Raw genomic sequence first — 18,727 nt, forward strand, 5'->3', positions numbered from 1 at the left:
AATAGATAGATACAAAGAAAGGAGAGCAGAGGGAGGGAGGAGAGGAGAGGAGACAGAGACAGAAATAGACAGAAAGAAAGGATGGATATGAGAAAGATGAAAGTAAAATGAGAAAAAATGTGGGGAAGGTTAGAAATGGAACAATTTTAAATTCAAGTAACTTGTGTAAATCCTGTTCAGTTCTTACAACTTTCCTCCCTAGAGATTCAAAAGTGACTCTTCCAAGTGCTTTGTGTCTTCCAGAAATATCAGCAGCTCATAGGATCAGAGTTGCTGCCAGGGATCTTAGACTCTAACTCAAAAACAGTTTGTGGCAGTTTATTTAGAAGGTGTTTTCAACTCAGTTCTGACTAGTTCTGCTTCCTTTTTTGATCATCGCTCCTGGGGCTATCCACACCAGCTCCTCATTGCACTTAGCCAAGATCAGAGGTTGCTGGGAGACAAGAAGTAATTCCATCACCTTCCTGTCGCCTTCACAGTACCTAGTAAAGAGCTTGAGCGAAGTGAATATATTAATGCCTGCTAAAGAAAGGGCGGCAGAGACAGCTAAGAAGAGTGCCTGCCGGGGAATAACAGGGTGCATGGTCAGCCCCCTATTCCCTAGCCTTACCACAGGTGCGGTGATTCTCAGTTGGCTGGGCAGGTCTGTCACTCAAGAAGAGCCAGTTATTGGCCAGGATTAGAAAGAGGAGCTAAGGAAAGGGAGGGGAGGAGTGGAGGCGACTGGGTGAATTGCTGCGGCTGCTGAAGTTCACATGGAACGGACTGGCAGAGTGAATCCTGCATCGGCAAGCGGGCAGCACCCTCTGGCCTTCTGTGCTCCAATTCTAGAGTCATTCCATCCTCTTCTACCAACCGCTCCTCGCTGTTGTCCCAGTGGGGGCTCTGGACCTGCCTCCCACCTTCTGCTCCTCCCGCTCCTCCTCCTCCTGCTTACCTCCTCCTCTTCTTCTCCCCTACCTCCCTTTCCTCCCCCTCCTCCACTTCCCCCTCCTCTCTTGCAGCTCTGAGGGTTCCCAGCTAATGCTTGCTGCTGCTGCCGCCGCTGCCACCCCTCTCTCGGTGCAGAACAATAATAACACTTACTGGCACCCGAGCTCACACCAGAGAAATAACCCTTTGCATTAGATGGTGCTGAATTGTCTCCCTGGCAAACTTGCAAACGGTGCAGCTGTGGCAAGAATACTTTGCCCTAAATTCTCTTCAAAGTCCAATTGGATGAATAACTCCACAACTCAGAATTATTTGAAGCTTTAAGATATGAAGAAAGGGATGTATTAGTGGTATATTTTGTGTCTTGTAGGGAGCAGTTTAAATTTAGAAGGGCATTAAGGGGCTATCGCCATGACCTTAAAAAGCTGGGTGGTGTTCTGGTTACTGTTGTTCTTTGAAATAAAATTAAAGGTAAGTTTATGTTCTGCCTACCTTTTATTTTTAGAGTTTCTGAATTATTAAGACACGTTTTAATTTCCGGCCCGAGGGGGGGGGAGATGACAGATGACTCCCAACCCGCTGCCTTTTCTTCCCTCCTTTATTTTGAATTGATCTCATGAAATGTTTGCAAATGTTTTCTAGCATGCACCTGTGTATGCTGCAGAAGCAGCAGCTGGCGTTCCTCGAAGCCAAAACTTCCCGCATCCTTCACTGCACCCGGAGTTAGCGGACTTGGTGGAAAACAGTGGTAAGTCAATAAGGTTTGGGATTCTAATCCTTAAAACTCAGCAGCTCATAAATTCCCTTGATACTTGGTTATACGGTGCTGTAAGTGGTCATAATTGCAAGGAACACATCAAACCCTAATTAAAAAATACTTCTGTGCTTTCTTCTTATTTCCTCACAGCACACCCCATAATTAGCCCATCGTTAGTATTTTTTTTACTATATTGCCTTGTAAAACTGTAATGACTTTGCTTACCAGGGACATAATGTCAAAAGTTAAGAAAGGACCATTCAGATGTGTTTGCGGGGAAAGGTGGGGATGGGGGAACATGAAGCTTTGAGAAAGTGGTAGTAGGTAGCCTGGTTTCTAAATCACAAGAGAAGGGTTCTGCTGTATAATTAATATCAGGCTACTGCTTATGAAAAAAATCTCCTTATATAAAAACCAAGGCAATAGCTTACAATTGATTGCTTTTCCTAGTACCTATGGACATTTTAAAGTGGATGTCTTAAGTCTATGATATAATTTTTGTCTTGTGGGAACACTGAAACTGGTAATTATATACTAAAAATGCGGAATCACACTAATTGATATCATTTGACGTTATAAGAAATAATAATTAGGTGTATAAAACACAAGTTTTTAAATGCTGGGATTTTTTTAGGCATCAGCAAAGATTTTTTGATTGTATGGCATTCAAATTTGTTGAATTGGTACCCCTACATACTGAAAAAAGAGCTTAGAAATGCAGGTAGAAGGAGGCAGTCTTCATTCTTGAGCTTATTTCTTAAACTTTGTCATTAGTTCCTTAGCAAGCATGTACATAATAACATAGGTAAGGATAAATATTTACCAGACATTCTCAATAGCTTTTAAAATAAGATTTAAGTTTAAGGATAATAAAACATAGTTATGAAATGAGTTAAAAGAATTAACTGAGTTTGAGGATTCCTGAGAACAGGAGCATGATAAGAAAAATAAACGTGAGCAGTTAACATGTAAATGAAATATTTCAATACTGCCTTACATGATACAGAATGCTGTAGAAAAATCCCTAAAACAAAAGAAAGGGCAATTCTGAAATTTGCACCACTGTAGAGGAGATCCACTAGAGGGCAGTAAATGTAAACATTACAAAGTGATTGGGAAATGGATTTTTAGCGTTGGTAGTGCAAGGTTATCTCTATTTATAGATTTCCCCCTTTTTTCCCTGAAATTTCCTTGAACTTTTTCCATAACTTCACTTGAAATCATGTAATGTAGTCTGATTTATTATTTTTATGTGAAATAAAACTTTTAAGATTAGAAAAATAACTTATCTACATATTGGTGTTCCTCCTACCCTCCCCTCCATTTAAAAATAAATAAATCAGAAGTCAACTTGGCAATATGTGATCCCATGTCTTTTGTGAAATTTAATTAATATTAACTAAACAATAAACATTCAGAAAAAATTTGAGACAGTAGTAAACAAAGGCAATTTATATGTTTTAGAGTTTAACTTTAGATCTGGGTTTGAATCTTGTGTACCCAACTCATTGTCTGTGTGACTTTGGCCAAGTCATTTACTTCTGTAAGTTTTGGTGTCTTTGTCCATAAAATAAGGGGTTTAGTCTGAATGTTCTCTAAAGATACTGTTTATGGAATTAGAAGAACTGAATTCAAATCTAGGACGTCTCTGAATCTATCTTACTGGGTTTCATTTTCTTCATTTGTGAAATGAAAGGTTTAAGACTAGATGGCATCTGAAGTAGATTCCAGCTTAGGTTATGATCTTTTATAGCTCCAAATTCTCATTCTCCCCTGGATAAATTTTCATGCACACAAATCACTAAATTTTTTATTTATATTGCTTTTAATGCCAACAAAAGTAGTTTAATGATAATCTGTATTCATGTTATTAAGGACATGCATTTTTATGATGACTGGTGCTTACAATTTTTGCAACAAAGTAAACAAAAGAGTAAGATATCAGAAATGAAGGATTACTTGGTTTGCTAATTCAAGTGAGCTTTTGTTAGCTACAATGAAAAGACAAAAATATAGGTAACATAAAACTAGCATTTTTAAAGAGATTTTAGGTTTGCAATAATGCACTTTACATTTAACTCATTTGATCAGTGTAAATCCTTCACACTGCTGGATAAATAACTCAGTGTACCAACTCTATCTATTGACAATACTTTTAAGTGTTATTTAAAGTCCAGAGAATCACATATTCATCTTCATCATCATAATCATTTCTAATTAGATCTAAATAGATCAATAAATCATTGGGTATGGGATATCCAAATTACATTGGATATCCCAATTAAATTGACTTAAAATCATGTAAGGTATTGCTATTTCCTATTTTAAGTGACTGGCATAAGTACAAAAAAGAGAAAAGGAAATTGGCATTTTTTTATGGAGGCAGAAATAGCTTTACACCTTAAAAAGCCAAATTTATTTTCAGTGTACAAACATACTAATTACATCATCACATATATTTTGTAACTGACTATAATCAGTAGTAGGAGACTTGAAGCCTTCTATTAATTTTCATTCATACTCAAAATACTATTAATAAAAGTGAAAACAAATAAACAAAATGACATTAACTATTAGATTTTTTATTCATTTAATTCCATCATTTAATTTTAATTTTAAGCTAAAATTAGAATCCTGTTATAGATAAGGTAGACTCAAAGTAATAATTTGTAGTAAATATAGAATTCCTCTTAATTTGACTCAGTAGAAGTGATGAGGATTAAAATAATATGCACAAATATCATGGGTATATAGGGTTGGAAACTGACATGCTATTTAGCTTGGCACAGTATGCCATGACTTGGTAAGAGAGAACATTCATCTGCTTATTTTTGCAACAAAACTGAGCTGAGGTAAGACTGAGCCGTCCAAGGTATTGATATGAGTCGCCATTGGGAGGATTTTCCTCTTACAAAAATTGTACATAACCTCTTAGTTTAATTTAAAATAACTTCAGAAATAGCAAGTTTTAATTACATTTGAAATTGGCTAAAGTTTCTCATAATTAAGACATCTTTTGAAAATATCTTTTAAGTTTTTTGTAAAATTATACTGACTAAAATGGGTATGGCAAATTTATTTTCCACAGAGTAATAAAAATAACATCATATTGTGGTATATGATCTTTTTGTTTTCTATGTTCATTGAATCCATAAATGTTAGCATTCCACAATTATCTACATAACATCTAATAGATATGCATGTCAGTGAAAATTCTCTTTACTCCAAATTGGCTTCTAGAAGTAGATGTCTTATCGTGTTACATTTCTTTTTTCTCCTTTTCCAATAAGGTATATGTCTTGTTCATATCACTATATTAGAAAATGTATAGCAATAAGGTTAATCACTTATAAAAGACTGATATATCATATTTGGAAAAGGAATATATTTGTACAAAGAAGAAACAAAAAGTACAGCTTAAAGAGTATGGCTCACATTATTTAATCTCATGGCTTTTAACATTTATTTGGTTATTCATTCATTCATTCATTTTGCTGGGAAGAGTTCTTACCTTTTTAAACTGTGGTGTGAGAATAGCTAAATCACTCTAACAACTCAATTTTACTTCTGTCATCACTTCATGGCTACAGATGAATTGATAACATTACAAAGGCCAGTGAATTGGAAACAGCCATATTACAGCTGGAGGAGGAGGGTGTAAAAATGATAAAACCAGCCAACTGTCTTTGTCCCTTTAGCCTAGAACAAGGGGTCTAGGATGAAAGTGATGAATATTAATCAATTATGAGTGGTCTATATTAAGGAAAAAGTTCATTAATTATATTGAGAATATTGGAAGTATTCTTACTTTCTTCCCTTTAGATATCCAGGATTTAGTATTACTTACTGAAAGCCAATCATATTGCCACATTCTTGGAATAAATGCATTGACCATTAACTAACTTTATCTTGGCTTCTTCACTACATACCACTACTACCACTACATACTAACCCTAAAAAAGAACTTTCTAATCAGTTGCTATTTTTTGTTACCTAAATTATTGATTAATAAAATTGTAATTATGCTCTTTTATAGGTAAGTCAGAACTAACAAAGAAATATTGTAAGTAGTCATTAAATAGTTTAATCATTCTGATTATGTGTGATTTTTTCAGTAGCTTTAAAATCCGGGTTAAAGGGAACTCAGAATTCATGTAATCCTATTCGTACATGAAACACTTATTCTATTCCCTATATGGTGTCCCTTGGATACTTGTCCCCAACAAATAGACATTCAGCCTCCTCCGAATACTTAGTGTAATTACAATGATGTTAATAATATTAACAATAGTAATGATTAAAAAAAAATACGTTTTGATATGTGGAAGACTTGAACTCAAATATTATCTTTGGCACATATTGGCCCTATGACCCTGGAGAAGTCAGTTAACTCCTTAGGACACAAAGCAACTCTCTAAGATTCTAAGTTGCAAAGAAAGTCTGGCTTGTATTGATATAGGAGTTTCCTCACTAAAGAATTCCTGTGCTAATAAATTCATAGATTCTATCCTAAGCCCATGGGAGTCTGGGTAGTAAAATACATATTTGCATTTGTAACTAGTTTATTCCATTTCTGAATAGCTTGGTTAGTTAGGAAGTTTTTCCATGCATTGGATTGATCTCTCTTTATTATTTTTAATCCATGATTCTTAATTCTGTTCTGTGTAGCCAAGCAGAGTCTAATCCTCTTACATAATAGTTTTAAAAATATTTGAAAGGCAATATAGTATAGATTTCTAGACTTAAAGTCTAGAAAGAAAAGGGGATCAGGTCAGCTAGTTGGCTCAGTAGATAGAGCACCAGCCCTAAAGTCAGAAGGACCTGAGTTCAAATTTGGCCTTAGACACTTAACACTTCCTAACTGTGTGGGGGAAAAAAACAAGAGAGAGAAGGGATCAAATTCTTCTTTGACTTATTAATTAGGCTTGTGAAGTTTCTATTTCCTCATCTGTAAAATAGAGTTTAAAATAGATTTACAATTGTGTCAACATATAATATTTATCTCAGAGATAGTAATAACATGAAACATGAAAATATATAATGATGAATATACACACACATATAAATCATTATATATTTCCATGTTATTACTATTATTGAAAATGGTTACATTGCCTAGCTGTAGGTTCCAGTGTATGCCACTAGTATTTGATCAGGGTGAACACATGGCCATGTTAATGGATAAGTACAGAAAGATTTCCTGGTTTAGCAGACTGAGGATTGTATCTAGAGTATAGAAAGTCTGGATTTGAATGCTAACTCCATCACTTACTGGACAGATAACCATGGAAAAGTCCTTTAACCACTCTGAATCTGAATAATGTTATCTCTAAAATGGAGATAATCCCTATCGTTCACCTCATAAGAGGCAGAGGTTGGGAGGGGATGTTATGGAGGGTGTTATGGGAATCAAATGAAATGACATACATAAAGCACTGAAATACTTAATGCAAACTTTTATCATAATATTTGTTCATCATGCCTTTATGATATCTGAGCTCACAAAACAACTATTGTATTTCTTTGAAAATTTTGAGGCATTTGGATGTATAAAACAGTATAAAGAACATGCTTCAACTGGAGTATCTTAGTTGTATTAAGAAAGTGCCTCTGTTTCTGTCCAAATGCTTGTTAAACAGAAACAAAAAGAAATAGCAATGAATACAGTTATCTTAGCCATGGGCATTTTTAGAAGAGTTGAATTTATCAGTTGAATTTATAAGAAAGTCAATTATTGATTTTTGTGAGTGCATATAGGTGTGTTCATAAATGTATTTCAAAGAAAAGACAAAGACACAACTTAACAAAATAATCTTCTCTAAACAAAACCTAACTCAGAACAACTTTATAAGGATGCAGAAACAATCTACAATCCTAATGGGCACCAGTGAATCAGGTTCTCCATTTTAGGTAAAGTGAGATCATTTTCTGATCTTGTACACATTAATGCTTAAGATAATAAAAATTTAAACTTTAAATACTCTATGATCCTACTGCATTTGGAGATGTCACACATTTCCCTGTTGCTTTGAGTAAAAAAAAAAGATATATAGATGGACAAGAATAATTTTTCTAATCCTCTCTCCCATTTTTTGTATGTTAAGTGAAAGGTCATTTCAGCTCTCTAGACCAACTTAAAAACAACAAAACTTTTTTATCTCAAGCTGTTAGATTATTTAAAATATCTTTCCCCCCAGTGTTACTTCACTGATTCTGTGATCTGGGTTCAATTAAAACATGAAGTATTAATTCGGAAAAGAATTAAAGAAAAAACTGATTCATGATTGTCAAGACTGTCAATTTCATTATGATAATAATGATACAGCTTTCATGTATTTGTTTTTGCTGGAATTCTATTCAAAGTCAGCAGAGTTTGGAGCAAATTGTAGCCTGGCATATCAGAAATGCCTGATGATGATGGTAGTTATGATGAAAATGATGACAAGGATAAAGAGATAGAATTTTTTTATGGGTTTTGAATTAATTCCTCTTAAAAACCTAAGGACAAATTCTTTTAAAATACAAAAGTACTTCATCAGATCCAATGAAGAAAGTACACCAGGGAGATAAAGAACATGCAAACTGATACTTCAGTGTTGGGAGAGGTTCTATATCACATTGTATTAATAGTGCAAAAACTTAAGATAATTGTAAAATTGAATAGAGTTTAAGGATAATCTGTCCAGTATTCTCATTTGATAATGCCCAAATAACTTATACCCAGAAAGTTGTGAAAACAATTTAAATGATGTTAACAAATCAGAGAACACTGATAGTAAAAATGAAGTATATTGTTTTATTTTTGTTTTCCTAGTGTATTAGAAAGCTCCCCTGGAAAAATCTCCTTTAAGCCTTTGATTTGTAAAACAATTTACATTGCTATAGAAGCACCTTTCATATGTTTGTCAGAGAGGCAAAAGAACAAAAATCAAACTGATATAGAGACTTTTTCAAATGAGCAAGCTCTAAGACTGAAGTCAGATGATATTCAGCCATATACATCATATTATCTATAGTTTCAGCAAAGTACCATAACCAATCATATCATGATGATTTCTGACCATCAGGAAAAGATTAAATTATCTCAATTATATTCTGTTAAGAAATTAGGAATGTAAATATTTAAAAGAGTTCTATACCTCCCCAAAAAAGCATTTGACTTACAATATTTAAATGATTAATATTCAAATATCTCATGTTTCAGACTTCATAGATTCTACTTATTAATTACAATATTTAGATTCAAAATGTTTTAAGTATGCATCCCTACCTCTTTCATTTATACACACATATAAAGCCATAGTTTCTAGTTTCTATTCTTTAATCTTCTTGCACAAAAATTCAAATTGATTTGTGAGTTCAGTTGAAATGTTCCTTGCGGAATACAGTTTGTAACCTACTTATGTCATCCCATCCTATGCAATTCTGTCCACCACAAAGTTTCCCCTGGTCAACTGGAATTTTTTGTGAAGTCTTTCTTCATGTTCTTTTCATAACACAAAAAGACCATTGGAACATTCTGACTGAGCTTTCAACCTCTTTCCTTCTAGCCATCCTATTGTCTTTTTCTTCCTATCATATCCTATCATAATATTTCCTTGATGGCATCTCTTCCTCCTGTTGCTCATAGTTTTTTACTGGATTCATGTTTCAGCCTGCTCATGCCCATCATGAGCCTCTCTTTTGCCCTTTGTGTGAATTAATCTTCATTTCTTTAGCTATATTCTGTTCTAGTTCTTGCAATCATATATGAGCACAGGTAGAATGTTGGTATTTAAAAGATGGACCTTCATTTCAAGAAGTATAAGGTCACTAAAAGAACAAAGCAATTTCCTGAAGGCAATGCAATCCACCCTCCCCCCACTTATTATTGTCATTAATAAATAAAAATAGTTCTTGAAATGTTATTGGATATGAACTTTTATGAGATCTCTTGTGATTTCAGCCTTAGATCTTGGTGCAGGTGGCAGAAAATTCAAATGTCACCTTAAAGATTTTCTAAGTGATTTATCTAGACACATGATAGGCTAAAAACAATTGTAAGTAATGTGAAGAAGAATGGCATCGAAACACTCAGTGAAGCATGCTGTGCAACCTGATCAGAAGCAAAGGAAATCTTTTCAATAGGAGGCCAACAAATTGTTTTGAATAGGAACTGATATTTTAAACAAGCATGTCATAAATTACTAAAAGGTAAATGCAAAATTGTGTGTTAAAGAATATTATTTTCAGGATGAGAAAACTTTAAATTTAAAAAGCAATTTTTAAGTATAATGATATTCAAATATAAAATATACTAATAAATGAATAAGAGAAAAACTGATGTTCATAAAAATTAAGATATATTCAACAGAAGTCAGATTTACAAAGTAGAAAAATTAAGACATTTCCATTTTCATAAAACTTTAATATTTTTCCTTTTTTTCAAATAATATAGTTTTTTGCTTCCTCTGGTCACAGAATATTACTATAGATCATACAGATGATTTTGAGGAACATTTTAATCCTTTTGCATATCTATCTATAAAATACATATATGCATGCAGGTATATACATATATTTAATATCTATTTACATATATCAATACATGCATGTATATACACATGTAATATAGGTGTGTGCATTTATATGTAATATACATATTCTGTTTTGTTTAGAGAAATAGCATGATATATAGGTTAGAGAGTTTGTGGTTCACTTGTTTTTCAATCATATCTGACTTTCTGTGACCCCATTTGGGGTTTCCTTGGCAAAGATAATGGAATGATTTAACATTTCCTTCTCTAGCTCATTATATAGATGAGTAAACTGAGACAAATAAGGTTAAATGACTTTCCCAATCTAGTCACACAGCTACTAAGGGTATGAAGTTGAATTTGAACTCAGATTCTACCTCTAATACATTATGTACCACATCACCTACTTGTCCTACAGGATAGAGAATTGGTTTTGAGAATCTAGTGCTCAATCAATTCTCCAAATCTATAAATTACATAAGAGATTTTGTGTTTTTTTGGTGAGGCAATTGGGGTTAAGTGACTTGCCCAGGGTCTCAAAGCTAGGAAGTGTTAAGTGTCTGAGACCAGATTTGAACTCATGTCCTCCTGACTTCAGGACTAGTGTTCTATCCAATTCACCATCTAGGTGCTCCTTGCATTATAGTTTTTAATCAGCAATGATAGGGGAAATTTCTTCACCAGATACTCCACATACTAAGGAAATCATAGATCCAGTTCATAAATTATTTATTTACTATACAGTTCAGATTAAGATATACTAAACACAATCTTTCTTAAGTATATTAATTTAGTCATAATTACTTAAATACTCATCTACAACAGATGTCTTGCCTTGATTGAACTCTGTTGTTTTGTTCTATTTGACCTACAGAATATGAAATTGTATCAGCTTATGAAGTATACCCAAATGGAGAATATATGACATGTGAAATTATGCACCATCAAAGGAGAAAGAGGTCACCTTCTCATCTAGGAATCGATTCTCTTCATCTTCGGCTCCATGGATTTGGACATGACTTTCACATGGATCTTAAAACTTCTGACAACCTAATAGCTCCTGGATTTATGGTACAAACGTTAGGAAAGAAAGGCACTAAGTCAGTACATACTTTTCTACCAGAGGAATTCTGCTTTTATCAAGGCTTCTTACGATCGCACCAGAACTCATCAGTAGCACTTTCAACATGTAAAGGTTTGGTAAGTCCAAATCTTAACAATTATATTCCTGGCATGATTCCAAGTAACTATATAAGTGTATTTACAACAATTAGGAAATGAAAATATAGCCTTGATTGTAGTGTCATTGCAAAAGTGATGTGAAAGTCACCAGAGAATATTTGTTTAATTAACGCGTGAAATATATTGCATTAGTATAAATTTTTATATTCCATAATTCTCACAGGAACAATAATCATTGCACTATTTTTGTTGTTTTAGTCTGGATTATTGATGGGAAATGAAGTTGCCTTATAAAACAGGAGTAGTACTTAATAATATCAAAGGTCAGATACACATAGCCATGGCTAATGTGTTGGAAACTTTAGATAGATGATATCTTAGTAATCTTGTGATTAATAAGGCAATCCCAGAGAAATGACTCAATAGCAAATAAAGCATTTAATGCAGTAGGAAAACTGCAGGACAAGCGTTCAAATACGTTTTGCTATTTAGTACTTTTGTGACCTTTGACAAGCTTTTTGAACTTTTTTGGTTTATATTTCCTAACTGGTAAAATGGGGAGTTTAAATATTATATCTATAACACTTAAAAAAGTAAAATCTCATTGGACCTTTTCAACAATTCTATAAGGTAGATGCTTTATTATGCCTGCTTTACAGATGATGAAATTGAGGCAGACAGACATTTAGTAATTTGCCCAGGTTCACTCAATTGACAAGTATCTAAGACTGAATTTGAACTCTGGTCCTTCTGGGTCCAAGCCCAGCATGCAACAAGCCATGCCACCTAACTGCTTCATAGTTTGATTACTCAGAAGGTTCTTTCTGTTCTAAATCTATATATTATAGGTTTGCTGTATTGAGCATTCCACATGTTGCCTGTCCCACTTCAAGTCTGTATATAAAATCATGTTTAGACCTAGCAGAGGACCTTGAAGGACTGCTGATTTGATTTCTTCATTTTGTAGATGCAGGAACTAAATGCTGAAATATTAAATGACTTGGCAAAAACTCATAGCAGACTGAGGATTTGACCCAGATCTTTTGATGCCAAATACAGTACTGTTGCTACTGTATGATGTTGCTTCTATTCTTCTTATGAGTCTAATCTCTATGCCTATAAAAAACATCCAGAATCCTAATAGCAAGTTTATATCACAAGTGTGAAGTGAATTTAATTCAATTCTGCACATTTTTAAGTATTTGCTTGGTACATGGAATTGTGCAGGGCTCTGTGTCAGTGTTGGAATAATATCTTTCCCATTTTGCTAATCTAAAAAGATATCAACTCTCTATTTGGGGAGGTTACAAGAAGGGGAAAGAACATATTTTGCCAAAACCAAACTTGAATACTTGATAGTGTTTTATTTTTGGCAAAAATACAACTTCCTTTTTACAGGGAAAGAGCTTGATAGATGAGAAATTTCTTGGACCAAATTTCTAACCAAATGTTCCTGAAAATATCAATGAGCCAAGTGTGAATAATAAGAAACATAAGATAAAATATTACCTTTGAGTTCACTCAACTTCAAACAAAGGAGAAATGTATTGTCAAAACACTTTAGTGATTTGCTGATCTTAAAATATTTGGCAAATAGTCTTTCAAACATTCTCTGTATCCTGAAAATACTATGTGGCTATAATCCTTGATCTATTTTCCCCATTTAGAATGATTAAATTCAAGCAGATTGTATTTACGATATCTTTGCATATATCCCCTCTAAGAATCCAAAAGTGAATGATCATTAAGAGTTGATTGTAAAATATGTTGAGTATTTACAGCCTAATTTAATCGCTACTGAAGCAAATCTGAACTAGTAAGATTTCTGCCTTTTAGTGCTTTATAAAGCACCTAGATGGTATAGTACATCAAATACCCTTCTTCAAATTCAGAAGAGCTAAATTCAAAACCTGACAGACACTTACTAGCTATGTCAAAGTTTCTTAAACTGTCTGTTGTAACTCCATATGGGGTCATGTGGTAGTTGTTAAATTATGATTTATTAACAGTAAATGTTTGATTTATATACCTATATATTCAGGGTCACATGAAAATTTCTTGAGCTAAAAGGGATTACAAATGGAAAAAGCTTAAGAAGCTCTGATCTATATGACCCAGTTTGATCCCTGAATTGTTTAATCTCTCCCAGACTCAGTTTTTTCAGCTACAGAATGGGAGATATAATAGTATCTATCTCTCAGAGTTTTTGTAAAGTGTCTTTGTCTCTCTCTCTCTCTCTCTCTCTCTCTCTCTCTATAAATATATATATATATATATATATATATATATATATATGTACATATGTGTGTGTCCTTGCAAACTGTAAATGCTATATAAACATTGACTATAATTATCATCATCATTATTATTGTCATTATTATTTTCAATGTATGTGATCACATTGGAAATGCTCTACTTTAAAAAGTAAATACACTGAGACTGTCAGGGTAAGATGGTAGTTATTGAAAATGTTTATTATGCATCAAGGCAATTTGGCAGATTTCTTCCCTACAGTTCCAAGAAAAATAGGTGCTCCCTTAACTAAGTGGGGCCCAAACCACAAAGAAAGTTGTAGGTCCGTGCATGAAAGAAAAGTGTCTTATATGCGGCTTCTTTCAACAAGGCCCCCTACTAGAAACAGAAGTCACATGTGGGACAAGAAGATCTGCCTTTCATTTCAGTACTCCTTAATAGTAGATTAGCTTTTGGAGACCAGAAGTTCTTCTCACTCAGGCATCAGGAGTATAAACTCATTAGGAACCACAGCTCTTGGTGAGCCAAGGCTGCTCTGAACAGCAGCACCGTGTTGTTAAACCCTTGGCAGAGTTGTCAGCCCTTACAAGTGAAGCCAGGATGGCAGAGTGCTTGGCTGTCTTGCTCACTTTGATCCTGGTGGGAGTTAACAGTGACTGGCTAAAAGAGTAACTGTACATCTACATGAAAGACAAGGAAGTGAAAAATAGAAGAAAAAAACCTCTTAGACAATAAACATTGTGACTTCACATCATGACCTCTTGGGTGACCTAGTCATTAATCTTACAAATATTTCACTTCCAGATCCACTGGTATTTTGTCTACTCAATGGTCAGTATAAACATGACATAATCTAGAGGGATGATCTTGAGGTTACAAGGCAATTGTCAAAAGATGTGAAGAGCCAGAGGAGCCAAGATTTTACCCCTCTTTATTCCTTAAAGTGGGAGGATTCAAGAAAAAAAATGCCATATAAAATATGAAAGTATAACATTTCAAAGCTAGATCTTGGCTTTATTTGAATTCCTGATTAATGATTAATTATAGCATTCATATTTCTTTTTAACTATAGCATGAATAAAGAAAAATGTATGCCCTAAGCCATAATGACTTTTTCTTAAACTTGTTATTTTGAGTTTTAGATCAAGTTACACTAGCGTAAAACTTTATACAAGTCTTTGTCCAAATCAAAAAGAAACCAAATAAGCTAGCTAAGAGAGTTAAAAAACATTACTAGTACTCTGATTTGCTGATGTGAGACAAAAGATCTGGGTATTAAATCATGTTTCCTGGTCAACCCATATGTGGTTTAGTTAAAAAGAATATCTCATGGATGACTCATCGGATCATTGATATAGGGCAGTATACAGTGGAGGTCATTTAGTTCATTATCTCCAGATTTGAGGGATCACATTCTATTCTTCGTTTAAAAAAAAAAGCAATTACTATCCTCTAAATGGTTACATTATTTAAAAATCACATATATGTGCTATTCTACCAATAATTATGTACATTATAAAATTGAGATTACAAATATAAATCTGAAAAATAAAATAATTATGAAATAGTGTTTACTCATTTACTCATTCTGCTTTTATCAAGGCTTCTTACGATCACACCAGAACTCATCAGTAGCACTTTTTTGGGGAGCTATTGTTTGTTTTTTTGAGTAGGGAAGTAAAATGGTTAGACCGGCAATTTCAGAAAATTATGTTTGTAATTGTGTATCACATGGTTTAGAGATGAGTAGAGATGTAAGGGAAGAAAACCAGTTAAGTTATTGCGGTCTTCTGAGAAAAGGAAGATTAGAGCCTGAACTTGGTTAGAAACTAAGGAAATAAAAGAGGAATGTTTGCAAGAGAGTGTGAGAGATAGTCAAAAGTTGGCAAATTTTATTGTTTCTATGTGGGATAGTGGAGAAAAACAGATTATGAACATGGATTACTGGAAGAAAAGTTTCCTTGACCGAAATAAGGAAGTTTGGAAGAGAGAGAGTTTGGAAGTAAGAACTAATGTAATGCGATCTGCATTATATAGATCACAATCTATCCAGGACTGCTTATCCTGTGAAATTCATTCTATCTCACCCCAAATGAAGAAGGCAGTGAATCTCTTAATGATCTGGGTTTTGTTTGTTTGTTTGTTTTGTTTTGTTTTGTTTTTTGAGGCATTGAGGTTAAATGACTTGCCTGGGTTCACATGGCTAGTGTTTGATGCTGAATTTGAAGTTAGGTCCTTCTGACTCCAGGGTTCGTGCTCTATTCACTGTGCCATTAGTTGCCCAATAGTCACTTCCTTCTTATACAGAGCCTGCCCCTCTATGCAGTTATGTGGGTCTTGGGGAAGAGGCATGTTGAAAGGTGGAAGTGATTTCCCAGTGCTACAACATAGACTAAAAGACTTATTCCTGGATGTATGTGAGGGAAAATGAGGTAAGGGAGAAAAATTAGAACTATCTCAGTAGAGGATAAGATAAAATGAATTCTTGAGAGAAAAGTGTAGAGGGGTTGCATTGGCCATAGTCACCATGATTGACAACTTTGTTTACATTGGCCATGGGATTAGGCCACAGCCCTCACTTCTGAAAATGCTGCTCTAGTCTAACCCATTCAATTGTGTGCAGATAAGAAGCATTTAAGTGACTTGTTCAAGCCACTATAGTTAATAAATAGAGATGAGATTTGAACCCGGTCTTTATGAATCTAAATTCTCTACATTTTCTACAGTATCATACTGCTTCTCCTTGAAATGGGAAATATTTAATTTTTAAGTGTAAAGGCATAAAGCATGAGAACTTTGTTTTAATAAAATCCTATTCAAACAATATTTATTGAAAAGAGTATAAAATTGAAATAAGTAAAACACAAACCTATTAATTATTTCTAAGTATTTTTCTCCTCCTGGTTGTTCTAGGAATTTTAATGAATTAAGTTATATATATATATATGAGAAAAATAACAATGTTGATGAACATATTGAAAATATCTGATAGCATAAGCAATGCACTTTCAGCACACTGCAAAGGAGTGACCAGGGGTATCTTCTCTCTCTTATTTCGGGCAAAACTTATTCTTTATAATTTTTCACTACTCATTGTCAATTGTTTTTATCGTTGTTCCGTTCATTTATATTACACAGTCATTCTGTGTATTGTTTTTCTGGATCTGAATACTTTATTGTGAATCAGTTGACATAGATCTTTCTATGGTTTTCTGTATTCATCACTTCATATAAAACAAGATTCAATTTGTTTAGCCATTTCCAAATGAATAGGATTCTTGTTTGTTCAATAGCTCTCAATATTTTAATTTATATTAAGACTTTTTTGAGGGAATGAGACTTCATGATCTCTTTGGGGTAGCTTCCTAAAAATAGAATATCTGGATAAAAGGTATACACATTTTACCACTTTATTTGCATAATTTCAAATTGTTTTCTATAATGGTTATACTCATTCATGCCACATCAACAATACATTAATCTGTATCTTTTCATAACTTCTTAAACATCAACTAATCTCATCTATTATCATATTTGCCCATTTACTGGATATAAGGTAAAACCTCAGATCCTTTTTTGATTCCCTTTTCCCCTTATTAATGATTTGGAATATTCTTTCACATGATTGTTAGTTGTTTGAAATTCTTTTGATTTTCTTAGGGGGATACTATCTGATAGTTCATTAAAATCTTTTTTTTATGAGGAATGAAGTTTTAATGGGTTCTCCAAATGTTGCTTTATTCAATTTAAGTGGGAGAGGAACAATAACTATTGACAACATCATCTTATTTTATCTTATATGATAAATACCAGTGTGGCACAATAATGAAACAAAGATCTCTTTTTTGGTAGTAACCTAATGTTGACTTGTACAGTGATTCACTGTAAATGAAAAATAAATGAAGTATGATTTTAGGAACAGAAGAAGGTTTAGAACCACCAGAAAGCTTAGAACTCATCCAATCAAAATCCTTGACTTAAATAGATAAGGAAACAGACTCATATCACAGTGGCAGTTAATGAGAGAGCCAGTGTCTTCTAAACCATTATCTAACAAATAAATGTTTGAAGATAGACTGGAAGAGAGAGGTATCACAGTTGATTCTTAGACTTCTTACTTGCAAAGCTGGATAAATAATTGTGGTTTCCACAGAAGTAAAGAAGCAATGATTGGAATGAAAATATTGAGATGGATTTGAGCTGTGCTAAGTTTGAGGTGCATTTGTGTCAACCTGAGCAGAAGAGTCATGAAACAAAAATTAGGCATGTGTAAACCATATCTAGATTTCAGAGTCTTCAGTCTAGACGAGCTAATTGGAAGTTATAAATGTGGATGAGATCATCAAAAAAAATAACATTGTAGAGAAAAAAGAGAAGAGGGGAAAAAACAGTGCCTAGGGACAGCTAGTATGGTATATTTGAGTGTTGTATGTAGAGATACAAACACTTTATCAGATAAAAAAATCATCTTAACAATGAAATTCTTCTTGAAAGGTAAAAATTTAATGGAATATAACCAATATTCAACTATGTATCACATAGGTAGAATACAGAGTCATCTTCCTTGACTTCAAATCTGACCTTAGACACTTACCAGCTGGTGATCCTGGATAAGTCACTTAAGCCTCTTTGCTTTAGTTTCCTTATCTGTAAAATGAGCTGGAGAAAGAAATGGCAAGCCATTTCAGTATCTTTGCTAAGAAATTGGGCCATGGTGAGTACAATGTGAATGAAATGACTGAACAACCACAATGAGCAAATATAAATAAAGTTTCTTTAGAACAGGAACGTTTTGCATTTTTATCACTATATTATCAGTGCCCAGCATAGGGCATACAGCTTTTAATAAATGTTTGTTAAATTGAATTGAACTGGGCATTGATAATGACACAATTTAAAATGTAACACTACATCTGAAGGATTTATGATTGGAGTTTGAGTGCTTCCTTTAATGATGTGGATTACACTATCTGTTCACATCTTAGCAAATAGTATTTATGAACTGTTATCACCAAAAATCATTATTTTGATGATAAGCCACTTTGAATTTATGAAGGCTGATCTTTAGCTGACATTTACTAAAAAC

At 33.6% G+C, this 18,727-nt stretch overlaps 1 protein-coding gene across 1 annotated transcript in view; it reads left to right on the forward strand.

Moving 5' to 3' along the window:
* Positions 1–949: 949 nt before the first annotated feature.
* The window catches only part of ADAMTS16 (ADAM metallopeptidase with thrombospondin type 1 motif 16), a 232,380-nt gene continuing 214,602 nt past the window's right edge, over positions 950–18,727 (forward strand). The window contains exons 1-3 of the mRNA XM_031946108.1: positions 950–1,404; positions 1,576–1,681; positions 11,081–11,406. Coding sequence (XP_031801968.1) covers positions 1,345–1,404; positions 1,576–1,681; positions 11,081–11,406 — 492 coding nt within the window. The 5' untranslated portion in view covers positions 950–1,344. The remainder of the gene's footprint in view (positions 1,405–1,575; positions 1,682–11,080; positions 11,407–18,727) is intronic.

The sequence above is a fragment of the Sarcophilus harrisii genome, chromosome 1 (assembly GCF_902635505.1).
Source record: "Sarcophilus harrisii chromosome 1, mSarHar1.11, whole genome shotgun sequence".
Lineage (NCBI taxonomy): Eukaryota > Metazoa > Chordata > Mammalia > Dasyuromorphia > Dasyuridae > Sarcophilus > Sarcophilus harrisii.